The sequence below is a fragment of the Geospiza fortis genome, unplaced genomic scaffold (assembly GCF_000277835.1).
Source record: "Geospiza fortis unplaced genomic scaffold, GeoFor_1.0 scaffold237, whole genome shotgun sequence".
Lineage (NCBI taxonomy): Eukaryota > Metazoa > Chordata > Aves > Passeriformes > Thraupidae > Geospiza > Geospiza fortis.
This window is the reverse complement of record NW_005054319.1, coordinates 1,066,557-1,079,237: the sequence shown is the minus strand read 5'-3', so window position 1 is coordinate 1,079,237 and position 12,681 is coordinate 1,066,557. Positions and strand designations below refer to the sequence as shown.

At 38.6% G+C, this 12,681-nt stretch overlaps 1 protein-coding gene across 1 annotated transcript in view; it reads left to right on the top strand.

Moving 5' to 3' along the window:
- The window catches only part of SDK1 (sidekick cell adhesion molecule 1), a 387,816-nt gene that overhangs the window by 97,615 nt on the left and 277,520 nt on the right, over window positions 1-12,681 (top strand). Inside the window, exon 2 of the mRNA XM_005420447.3 lies at window positions 8,669-8,828. Coding sequence (XP_005420504.2) covers window positions 8,669-8,828 — 160 coding nt within the window. The remainder of the gene's footprint in view (window positions 1-8,668; window positions 8,829-12,681) is intronic.

Below are 12,681 nucleotides of genomic sequence, written 5' to 3'. Positions count from 1 at the left end.
ATGAAGGAAATCCTGCTATATTTGGATTCCCTTTCAGCGAGGCAGCTCTGCCTTCCACCTGCTGTGGGCCGAGATTTAAACACTAACAACTTATTTCCTCGAGTCTCTGAGTGAGGCTCTGTAAACATCACTGTATGAAGAGAATATGAAAAGCACAGAGGTTGTGCTTTGATACCAAATTCAGAGGCTGGAGGTTTCTTTGGAGATTTTGTTTTGGTTTTCATAGTTAATGGGTTCTCTTTCATTTGCCCGCTTTGTATGAATGTGCCTTTTTCTTTCCGTGCATTTGTAACTTTCTGAAAAACATCCTCATGAATATTTAAAAAAAAAAATAATTCTGGAACTTTTTTTGTGGATGAACTACAGTAAACATAATTTTAGAACATCGCATGTAGCTTTTTGATTTCTAATCTTGCAGCAGGTAATGGCTTTAAACTGAAAGAGGGTGGCTTGAGATGGGATATTGGGAAGAAATTCTTCCCTGTAAGGGTGGGGATGCCCTGGCACAGGGTGCCCAGAGAAGCTGTGACTGCCCCATCCCTGGAAGTGTCCAAAGCCAGGCTGGATGAGGCTTGGAGCAACCTGGGACAGTGCAAGGTGTCCCTGCCATTGCAGGGGGTGGCACTGAATGGGCTTCAAGGTCCTTTCCAACCCAAACCATCCTGGGATTCTGTGGTGTTCCATGAATTCACAGAGCTATGAATACTCACTGCCTTCTGATAAACAATAAGGCAATATAATTTTTTTTGCCCCGACTGAACTGAATTATTACAGGTGATCAGAAAGTGAGACTAAAACATGAGGTGTAGAAATTAAATGGGAAAAGGAAGCCTTAGTGGGATTTTAGGTTAATACATCAGGAGCTGCTTGAGGCTCAGTTAAAACGATATCAGCTCATTATTTTTTTTTCTCCTTGGCTGGTCTGCTAAAGAAATCAATTTTAAGAAAAGAATAATACAATTGCATGTGGGAAAGTCTTTCTTGGTGTATTTGGGGATAACTGAGAGAGGTTTATGTTGAATTTTAATGGAGGTATGCTACCAACCACTGTCTTTTTTTCTTTTTTTTTTCTATTAGAATCCAGGCCCTATAAAAAGTCTGATGTGGTTCTGTTTTGAGTGTTTCTAATAAAACTTGAGAAATCTTTTCTCAAAAGGGAATTCTTCAAGAAGTGATTGTGTAGTGAATGAAAAGATGGTCTTTAAATAGATGGCAGACTGTTAGGGAGTAGATTTTATGAATACAAGGAACAGGTTATGTTTAAGGACTTTTAAGCATCTGTGATAGTAAGATTTTCTTTTTTTATCATAAAAATCCTGCTCTGGCTTTTTTCTGTTGTCTCAGGATGTAAATGGATTTTTGTAGTTCATCTAAAGCTGTTCATAGAGAAAAATGGAAGAAGGCTAGGAGAGATAACAGGAAATGTTTGTGCCTTAAAACAGGGAAGAAAGACTGGAGATATCCAAACAGGTTTTACTGTAGCTAGTCACTTCATGGTGTTTATCTTAGAATTATAGAATTTTCTAGGGAGTGAATGAGGATGTTTGTTCTTTTAAGCAATACTATGTGTTAGCCAAGATTTGGGAAAAACATTCGGTCTGTTTGCATCAAGAAATGAGGAGCAGAGAAGCCAACTGGAATCTGCAGTGCCATTTAGGTAATTCAGAAATAGAGAAGTGATGCTTCAATTAAAAAAAAAAAAGAATTTTTAATTAAATCTACCTAACTATCAGTGTGAAACACTCATTCTTGCCGCTTGGGACTCCTATTCTATTGGATTGTTGAAAGCTAATCATAACTATACATTACAGAATGTTTAGTTTTCCTCTTGGGATGGGCTGCAACAGGTTTGCAATCTTTAGTTCAATATTTCCTCCATCCAAATCAAATATATGATTGGCAATTACCCAATAGCTAACTTGCCAATTAGTTATGTGAGCTGTTCAAGGCAAAAAAAGAAGTTATCCATTGAAATCTTGTCTCCCTGTGAGTGTGCATTTAAAAGAAATAAATGTCACTTATTCTAAAAATATGTGGGCTTCCTCACAGAATGTGCTGAGTCCTAAAACAATTTAATTCCATCCCCAATTAAACCTCTAAAAGCACCATCCATCAACCTCAGCTGATATCTGTATTTGCATTCAGGGATTATAATAGAGGTACCCAAAAAGAAGGTTATCTTTTTAATCTCTAGGACGACAAAAATGGGCAGCTTGGGCTCATTTACTTGATGTGTGAAATTGGGGAAGAAAGACTGATTTAAATACAGTTGCTTCAGTACTCTTCCAATATAAAATCAGATATTGTCTTTGATGAAAGTTCAGGAAATCCATTTTGAGAGAATGCTTTATACCATTGTGTGAAAATTCTTAGCTGCTGCAGTATATTTGAAAAATAACCTGATATTTTAATGAAATATTCACTATGATGCATCAGTCCTTTGCAATTGAGGTTTAGAATGAGGTAGTAAAATGCAATTTAAATTTAATTGTTGGTCTTGGTGATTTATGTCACACTTTCAACCACAAAAATTTGAATCTCAAAGATCCAATATTTTGGGTAAAATAGACTTCCTGCAAATCAATACAGTTAAAGTGACTGAATGCTCTAATGTATGTTTGACATTGTTGACAGTTTATGAATAGATCATATACTAACTTCGCCAGCATCTCACCAATGCATTTTAGAAGATTTGAATTCAAAAGAAGATTGATTCAAATATATCTGAGCTCAATCTGACTTTCTGGTACATTTCCCAGGATTTACTGTGTTACAATTCCAAATTCATATGCCATATAATCTATTGAAGTTCATTTCCACAAGAGAATACAACTTGCATCCAGAGCTAGCACATGTATGCATGTATATCAGAAACTCTAAGATTAGAAAACTGAGATAGCAAGACTGAAAGATCCTTTTGAAAAGCAAATAGAGAAAAACCTTTTCTATATCCAGCTTGGGAATAAGAAGAAAAGCCATTTTCCCAGGAGGTTGCAGTTATTTGCTGTCAGAGCAGAGCAGCTCGTGCTTGACTGTTAGTGCTCACAGCTGAACTTCAGTCTGGTCTGGAATGGATTTTGCTGTCCAGAGTTTTAACAATTTCTGTGGATTACTGAGAAGATTCTTCCTGTCTCTAGTTTGGGTTTCCTGACTCCAGTTGCCATTTTTCCTTTATTTTTGTATTACACATTCAATGCCCCAGACGGACTTTTTGGGATACTCTTCCCATGGCAGTCATTGTTTACCCACCTGAAGGTGGCTCACATTTCCTTTCTGACCAGACACTGAGAGCAAAAACTGATCTCCTGGGCTGATGGTTCAGTCTCTACCTCATTTTCCTCAGAGAATTTCTCAGCAATAATTCTGGTTTTTATTTCCCTGTGTCACCTGATCGTACCTTTAGAAGCATATGAAGAAATTGTAATGTGCATCATGTTTTGACTGGAGATTAATAGGCTAAAATCAATAGAGGTGTGCTACTTAATAAACCCATTGTGTTTTTCTTTTGAGTTTGAAAAATTATCTCAGTCAAAACTCTCTTTTCAATATTGAACCTGTAGGGCCCATGGAGCGATGGAAAGGCAGCTGCTCACCTGGTATTTGTTAAGTGATTGAGCTGTATTTGCTCTGAATTGCTGATTTATGTGCAGGTTGATCTACTTTTAATATTCAATATTAGCTCACCTAAAAGTGACTTAAAAGTAGAGATGCATAACAAAGACAAATAGCAGTGGCATTGGGGATCTTTCAACCTGCTCTCAGCGCTCCCTGCCTTTTCCCCTTTTCCTTCCTCTGAGTGTTCAGGACCACAGAATCTTTTTTTTTTCAGGAAGTGGGCACCTGATTTTGCCTGTAACTGTTGGTATCCAACTCTTCTGGAGGAAAAAAAGCCGAGATTTGAAGAGGGTAGTTGCAGTGGGTTTTACTGATGAGGGTGATGCAGTACTTCTCTGGAATATTGTAACTTTCCTTTTCTCTGCAGGGTAGAGGTTCTCAAGATCAAATTCTGTCTTTAATTAAAATTTATTAATTCCTGAGGGACAGGACTGTGCAACCTGCTTTCAAGATCTTGTAAGACCTTGTAGTAACTGAAAGATCTATTTAATCTGACTTTGCTTTATGTGTTTTACAAATGTAAGCTCTACAAGGGTTCAGAATCATTAGCTGAGCCTTGTTAATTTGTTTGTTAGAGGAAATGTTTGAGGTCCTTGAAATGATGCTCTCCTGTTTCTGGAGTCACATTCACTCATGCAGTCCCTATGAGATTGGGGTTCCTTGGCTATTTAATGAGTATTTACTCCTTTTTTGTTGCCATTCCAAAGCTGTCCAGCCAGGCTGCCTTTTCCTCTTGCAGGTCCTGTTTGTAAATTTGCGCCCAAAGGTGATTTTCAGGGAGAACAGAGCACGAGGGAGCTTTCAGCTCTCCTGCTGTGCGTCTCATCTGCCAGAGCTGGGGACAAGCCCTGGATAGAGGACCCAGCACCCAGCACCATTTTGCACTTAAATGTCAGCATTAGTCCAAGAAAAACTGTCTGGGTTTTGTTGAATTTAGTCCTAAATCTTTATTTTGAGGTAAAACCCATCTAAGCTTTGCATGTACCAAAGAAAGAAACTGGATGGGCCAACCCAGCAATGTAATGAAACTCAAGGAGTTTGGAGGTGCAGAAAAGCAAGGCAGAAATGCTGTGGAGCAAATTTCCAGATAATTTTGGCATATTCAATCCTACTTCTTCTTGAGATTTACATAAAAATAAATCTGCAACATCCTTTTAAGGACACAAGTCAGGATGTTGGCGAGTTTGGTAAGCAAACTTAATGAAAATTTACTGAAGCTGTAAATATACATGTACCAACAGATTGGCACCTTATCCCTTTGCTCCTTCTTGCAACTCAGAAAGTTCTTTAATTACTATTACTTTATTTTTAAATCAGCATTGCTGAAGAGCCGGAGAGGCTGCAACTATCAACACATTTAGAAAAGCAACAGTGTATAGCATGAATACTTACTTAATTTTTTTTTTTTTGGTAGGCAGAAAAATATTCTAGCCAAGAATAATAATTGCAGTATTTTATTATTTTTGGTTTTAGGACTCAGATTGTCTTTTCATTAGTATTTTGCTCCATTCTTGGAGAGTATAAAACAAAAAAAGCCTTCCATGCTTCTAAACCCTTGGTTAGCCAAGGTTACCCTCCTGGTGAGCCCTTTCTGTAGTTAATTACTGAGTGCAAGATCTCATACCTATTAACTGCCCCCTTGTGTTTTCTATCCCTCAGCCAGTTACTTCTTTCCCTCAACCCTTCTGAGACAGCTTTGATTTTTTCCTTGCCAATTTTCCTGTTTCCCTGGGATGCTCTATAACAACCAAACCTTTCCTTGGAGGTCCAGGTTTAAATTCTGTTTTCCATTACAGCTTAAAACTGTAAATAAAGCCCAGGGTGCAGCCCTTGGTTCCTGAGCCCGAGGTGTGAGCAGCCCTGTGCTGCAGAATGCCAACATCATCAAAGCTGCCTCTCTGCGAGGAATTCTTGCTCTGTATTTTATTTCCATTTCTGCTTTCAGTGAATATTTAGTGAGCTCTGATTGCATAATTGAATTTGATAAACTGATGGTATGTGATTGATGAGAAAGTCAGGAATAAAGGATTAGAAGATAAAATTACTTCAAGGGTTTAAGTAAATCTTCCACAGAGCCAGGGTAATTTATAAAGCATGCTATACTCTTTATAAAAATATTCCCATAGGTCTATTAAATTTTAGCTTCTAACAGAACTGGATTGAGTTTTGAGAATCATTTTCATGTAATAACAGCTTGATTGTGATGCTTTAAATGGGAGATAGCTCTGAGTGGGCTGCAGCATCACTGGGTTTGGAGTATTTGAGTAGGAAATATAGGGCTGAACGAAGACTTGTGGGCAGCACTTTGTCTTCCAAATGCATCATCTTTTTCTTGGAAAGACATAAGTTAGGAGGAAGTGGATAATTCAGAGTAAGTAATGAAGGAGGTTGTGCTGCTGAGTCTGTAAATCACTGAAAACAAGGATCAACAAATGACTCAGTTTGGTGCAGACACCACTTCCACTGAGCTCTCCCTCAGTGACTGAACTTTCTTTGGGAGGAACAGTTTAGGGAACTCATTCCAGGAGCCTCTGTACATGAGCAGGTAAGTGTTGTTTTCAGGAGACTCAGCACGAATCATTTCACTTTACCAGCTGGGCTCTGTTATCTTCCCCTGAACACCAGCACTGCTCCCAGCTGCTGCTTTTCCATCTCCAGAGGAAGCCTGACGCCTTTAATCTTACCAGGGTAGAATGTCTGCAGCTCCCTTGGGAGACTCCCCAAAATACCTTTGACAGGATTTAACATTTTCTCTCTTGTTTAGAAATATCTTTGTAAGAATTTGCTTTTCTCTCTGGGTAAAATAACTGTATTTCACAGGAACATCCTCTAAGTCCAACTTAAATTTTTCTTTATAACATTTGAAATATTGGCTGATTTTACTAGTTAGGAGACAATGAGAATTGAGATAAGATGATTTCACAATAATTGCAGTCGTTAAAACAACAACTAAAGAGAAGCTTTGCAGAATATATTTTCAGTCATGTAATAGTGTGGAGAAGTGTAAAAACTCTCCTTGGCTTGTCTGGGAATATCTGCTAGTTTGGAGCTGTTCCAATTTTCTCATATGTTGTATTGTTGTAGCTTCCTATATAGCCAATTTAGAGAAGATACTGCTGATCTGCACTCATCATAAATCAGTTTCTTTGAGAGACAGGTTATTTAAAATGCTACAAATCAGAAAAGGGCCCTACCCCAAATACAGTTTTTAATTCAGTTTGTTAGATTGGATTTTGTGTGATAGTTTATAAGCATTGCTTTAAGATTATGTGGTTTTACTTTCTGCATAAATGACTGTGTTCCTGAAGTTAAATTCTAAAAACTCAGGAGAGAATTTGTCAGTCCAGATCATCAGATGAGTGGGGAGCTGTGGTTGATTTATGGCCCATTGCAGGAGATATTTGGCACCAGTGGGCCTGGGGCTGCCTGGCCACGCTCAGCTGGAGCCCAGCTCTGACCCTTCAGTGATAACAAGCCCGTGCTGCCACGTGCTCTGCACTCAGAAACATCCCCTGAGCAAAGTGAGAGATAAAGGCTTGGAGACTTTGACAATCCCCAGGCTGGGCTGTGAACCCCAGGGGAGCACCAGGGTCACTGGGAAACCACCACCAGCGCCCCTTGGTCCAAGCTCCTGGGGCTGTCCTGGGGCTGTCAGTGATCCTGGGACCTGTGGGCTCAAAAATTCCAGCCTCGAACAGCACATGAGGGCACTCCAAACTGTAAAAAATAGGTTAAACTCTTTAAATATAAAATACCTGAGTATAAATAAAATGCCAAGTATAAAAGTGAAATATAATTATTTAAATATAGAATTCCAAGCATAAAAATGCCTGAGATTTTTGTGTAAAATAAATGTTTAAAGGAAGGTTTGCAGTTTAACTGAATCATTACTTGCACTGGGACAACATTTGTGTATCTTGGGGTTTTTTCTGTATTTTATATATAAAGTACACACACACACCCTGCACACTTTAAAGAGGAGCTCAGTATTGTCTACTTATTCAGTATTAATAATATTTTATATAAAATTTCTGACTTTGAATATGACTCCTGTGTTTTATGTGTAATCATAAAATCCTGAAAGTGTTCCAGGCCAGGTTGGATGGAGCAACCTGGTCTAGTGGAAGGTGCCCTGCCCATGGGAAGGGTTGGAACTGGATGAGTTGTAACATCCCTTCCAACCCAGGCCATTCTGTGCTAATTTTGGTCATAGGAGGTAGTTGTATGCTTCTAAAATTAACTCTGTAGTTCCTTTACAGTTACAAGTAGAAATTCGACACATAAAGTGTAAAAAGTCATCATCTTCCAGAGGCAATGGGGGTGGATCTCCAGCAGGTGTGGACTCAGAATCAATCTGTATTTGAGCAGAGCTTTGGCAATTTACCCATCAAGAATTTTGCTGCTTGGAGTGTTTTATTTGTGATACTCAAGAGTTTGAGATTACAAGTGACCCTTGCATATTACTGAAGTACCCTAATTCAAAAATCTGTTAGTGGCTTCAGGTAATATAATTTAACACATTTTGGTTTGCAAGAACATTGAAAAATACATTAAACTTGTGAGGTGGTTTTTTTCTCAATTCTTTTCCCTGTCAAGAATCTTCATTTACCCTGAAACTTTTCCTGCTGTGATAATCATTTCTATCCAAGATTACACTTCTGGTTTCTATTCAAGAAAGTTTAAAAAAAGTGGGTTAAAAAAAAAAAAAAGCTCTGAGTGTATTTAATCCTCAGAAAGGAGAAGGAGGGAAAAAAAGCCAATAGGGTTGTTCACTTCCTGCCACAGCAGACGATGTTGGAATTCTCATCTGGAGAAAGAGTAAACATGGACAAAAGCTTGTCTGAGTCAGCAAGGACAAAGTTTATCAAGATCTTGGTAATTCTGCCCCTAAAGATTAAGTTTAGTTACGAATGCACCAGTGCAAGCCTTAACTGAATCGTGTTGTTTCTTGTTTGACCATGACCGTGATGAGGAGAAATTAGCTAAATATCAGTAGTTTCTCCCATATTTTCCTAAATAGCCTCCAAACCCATTTTTTTCCTTTGTATTTCAGGGGATGTTGCACCATTCTTCAAGACAGAACCAGGCTTGCCCCAGATCCACCTGGAAGGAAACAGACTGGTCCTTACGTGCCTTGCCGAAGGCAGCTGGCCCTTGGAATTCAAGTGGTTGCACAACGACAGTGAAATCACCTCCTACTCCAGTGAATACAAGTAAATAACATCCATGTAATCACCTCTGCAAGTGGAATTGCAAAAAACAACCCCAAACCAAACCCCACCCCCTCAGTTTCCCAATGCCTCAAAGAGCTTTGTAGATACAGACACAGGGACTTGGGGCTTTATTATGAAAGAAGAGTATGTTTTGTAAACAGATGAGATTCCTTTGCTAAAAATGAGATTTAACGCTTCTAAACATGCGTCCTAACATGGAAATTTTACTACCAGAAGTGCCTTTTGCTGGAGATGTAACTTTTACCTGTGCTTGTGATAAATAGGAGACACATTCCTTAGCTAAATGTTACATATGATGTGTGAACTCATCCTTGAGCAGAGCCAAGCTCGCTGGGACTGTCCGTCTCCATCAGATCTAGAGGAATGTGGTCTGTCTTAAATTCCACACAAAACTTTCTGTTTCAATTCTAGCAATTGCAAAAGGGAGCTGATAGTTTAACAAACTGCCCTTTAATGATTGTGCAGTTTGCCCCCAGGACCTCCCTGCTGCCTCCCTCCCCATCCCACAGACATTCCAACCCACGGCGTGTCTTATCAGAGCTCATGCCTGCTGATAGGCAGCGCATGGCTGGCCAAGTACCAACGTGCCAGACAGCCAAGTTTTGTCTGCTTTTCTCTCACGTGGGAGGATTGACTGGGTTTTCTCCATGCAAACAGAAATTTCTGTACCCTTACGGAAATTTAATTTTTATGCAACTTATTTGGTGCTTTCTAATTTTGTAGAATTTGCCAGGTGAGTTTAGGTGTTGTGAGGGGTGGGTGTGTGACAGAGAGAGCCCAGGTACAACACCTGCACCTTTTGAAAACCAAGCTAAATACTGCATTTTTGGGACACAAGGCTTAAGCTAGGGAAAAGTTATGCTCCATCACTATAGATAGAAATTACAGTATGAGTTGGTATGCAGATAATGCAGATAATGTTATAAAGTTCTATATTGTTACACAAGGTAATACATAATTACTTTTCTCAAAGATTTTCAAAATTTTAACCTAGCACTAATTCTGTTTTTGATATTATTTACATTTACAGAGCTGTAGGGGAAAAAATTCCCTTAAAAAACTTTTTAAAACTTGTGGGGGTCATTTAGCATTTCAAGTATTTAGCAACTGTTTAAACCCAAGCATTTAGTTCTATATGAAGTTACCTAAAAATGCAAGATTTGATTTGGAGGAGCCCCCTTAGTCCTGAGTCCCTGCATCTATTCATGGTTGCTGCTTTCAAGCCTTTGGGATGTGGATTATGAGCCACACACACATAGGAGGAGATTTGTGAATGCTTTCTAGAAAATGAAAAGATCTCTAATAGCACAACAAATCACAGAATGTTTGAGCGTGGCTTTGTGCAAATGCCACTTGTTTTGATCAATGACAGCAGAGTCAGTTGTAGTGGCTGGGTGGAAGGAGCTGGAAGCAGCCCTTGACCACGTGAGATGCTGAGAGAGAGGGAGGAAAAATGGTGCGGGGGGACAAACACATGAACATGGAATAAGCAGCAAGCAAAGGTTAGAACTCCAGCCCTGTAGTGTGCTAGGCACTGGGAGATGACATTTCATGTTATTAGGAGAAACCTGGGTAAGAATGTGTGACATTTTGAAATAAGACCTGAGTGCTGTGGTATTTCTTAAGCAAGTGGACATCCCCATACAAAATTGGAATTTTACTGTGTATGGCAGTGTGAGTCAGTTATTGGAACACCTTTCCCAAACTGTGTGCACATACCTGCAGTCAGTCCCTTGTTTCTTATATTGCATTTAATTTGTTCTTGTGAATGTCAGGTCATTATTCTAACCATATTTATTAATTCTGCATTTTTTTATATTGTTATTTCTATTTCTCATTAAAAGATCTGGCACAGAGGAAGCTGCTGGTTTATGATAATAATATTGATAGAAATTATTAATTTAGAAATTGCATCCCTACTGCTATACCACAGCCAGAGATCAGCTAAACAGGATTTTGATTCTGTAGAAATGCAAAGCTTTAAGCTTCCAAAAAATGACATAGGTGCATTAGGATGAATGAAAGCAAGGAAAAGATATGCTCAGACATAAAAATTGCCGTTGCAAAATTTAACCTTTGACCCCATAACAGTTTGCTGTGCAGTTCTCTTGGGTAAATAGCCTGTTTAAATGCACGAATCTTCCTGAGTAAGTGACTTCTGCTGCAATTCGAATCATCAATCAAAGATTTTTTGGTAATTGATATTACTTAGTGTGTCTCAGTTAAAGTAATGTCTATATTGTAACAGGCTGAAATATATTATTGAAACAGCCCAAGTGAGTAAAGAACTAATTGGAGCCTTTGCATTGTGACATTGGTGACCCTGAGTGAGCAGCTCCTCTTTGTCTAACGAGGCTGGTTGTGTGCACAGCCCAGCGTTTACAGTGACTGTGCATGCACCACTTTGTGTTAAGTATCTATAAAACAACCTTAACAATTCATTGTGATCTGAGATCCACCTTACGATAACAAATCGGTGCTGCTGACTGCAGGAGCAATTTTGGTCGTGTCTATAGGTTAAGAGACTTTAATGTTCAGGCAATGTCTTTTTTCCGTTTTCTTTTTTTCCCCTCCTTTGTCTTTATTTTGAATTAAGTTCTGGATCAGGTGTGTCTGTCGTATTTGTTTTTGTGGCTTGGAGATATTGATTTATTGGAATTTAAGAAACTAAGGTCATGTCTAAGCAGCCATTTACTTTCAACCAAACTAATTAGAAGTATATAATTATTATGTTTTAACAATGGACACATTTCAGTTTTGCTTCTGTATTTTAAAAGTTAGATCAGTTGATCCATAAGTCTTTTGTTAAAAAGCTTGAGTAGATAAAAAGTAACATGAATACCTAATAAAATACACTTAGCTTTAATTCTGTATCCGTAATTATGACTATTAAATCCCATAGCCTATAGCTTCACTTTCAACTCTTAGGGCATTTAAAATTAAAATGAGGGTTTAAATTTTAGATTAGGAGTGAACTGTAAGTGTTGGCTGGGATTTCTCCTTAAGTGGCTGATGCCACTCCCTCCTGGAGCTCTTTGCAGAGGGGTGATGGAGCACATCAGGCTCAGGGAGACTCCCCTTGAAGCTTCTCTTTTCCGCTTGTCACTTCCCATCTCTCTGCAGAACCTTCCCAAACTCCAGGTTCTGCTTGGCTGTGCCATTTAAAATGAGGGAAAAGTCAGGGCTGACTTTCCAAAGTCCTTGCAGCCATCCCCAGGAACATCAAGGAGCCTCCATACAAAACCATGACACATCTCTACAATGGGAAGATCTGTCTTCAAAGTTTGAGCATAGACAAAAATAAAGCAAAATTCTGTCTTGTCACTGAAAGGAATTGCTTTAACCTTTGATTTCAGTTCATTCAGGGAAAGAAAGTCTTATTTAGAACTTAGAAAGCCTATTTATATCCCTTCGTGCCAGTCAGAAAACAAGTGGAATGGGAAAATCATAGCACAAAAAGCAGTATCAAGGATGTTAGGTCAATAGAAAAGTAGGTTTTAAAACAATAATAAGACATGAGGTGCATAAAGATTGTTTAAAATTGTAAACACAGAATCAGAAATTCCATTAATATTTATCCCTTGCCCAGGTTTGTAATTTTCAAGTTAGTCTCAAACAGTATTAACACATGCCCTATCTCTTTTTTCCACATTTGTTATTTAATTCTTCTAATTTTGCTTGCTGTACCTGCACATTATACCCAGTAGGTCCATGGAGAATCCAGCTGCTCTAGGTTTTGGCTGCCTTGGAATTTCCAAAGTAGATGGGATTTTCACTGTAAATTTTTAAAAGATTTTCATTTCTTCAGGCAACATGTTAAGAATGTTTCCTG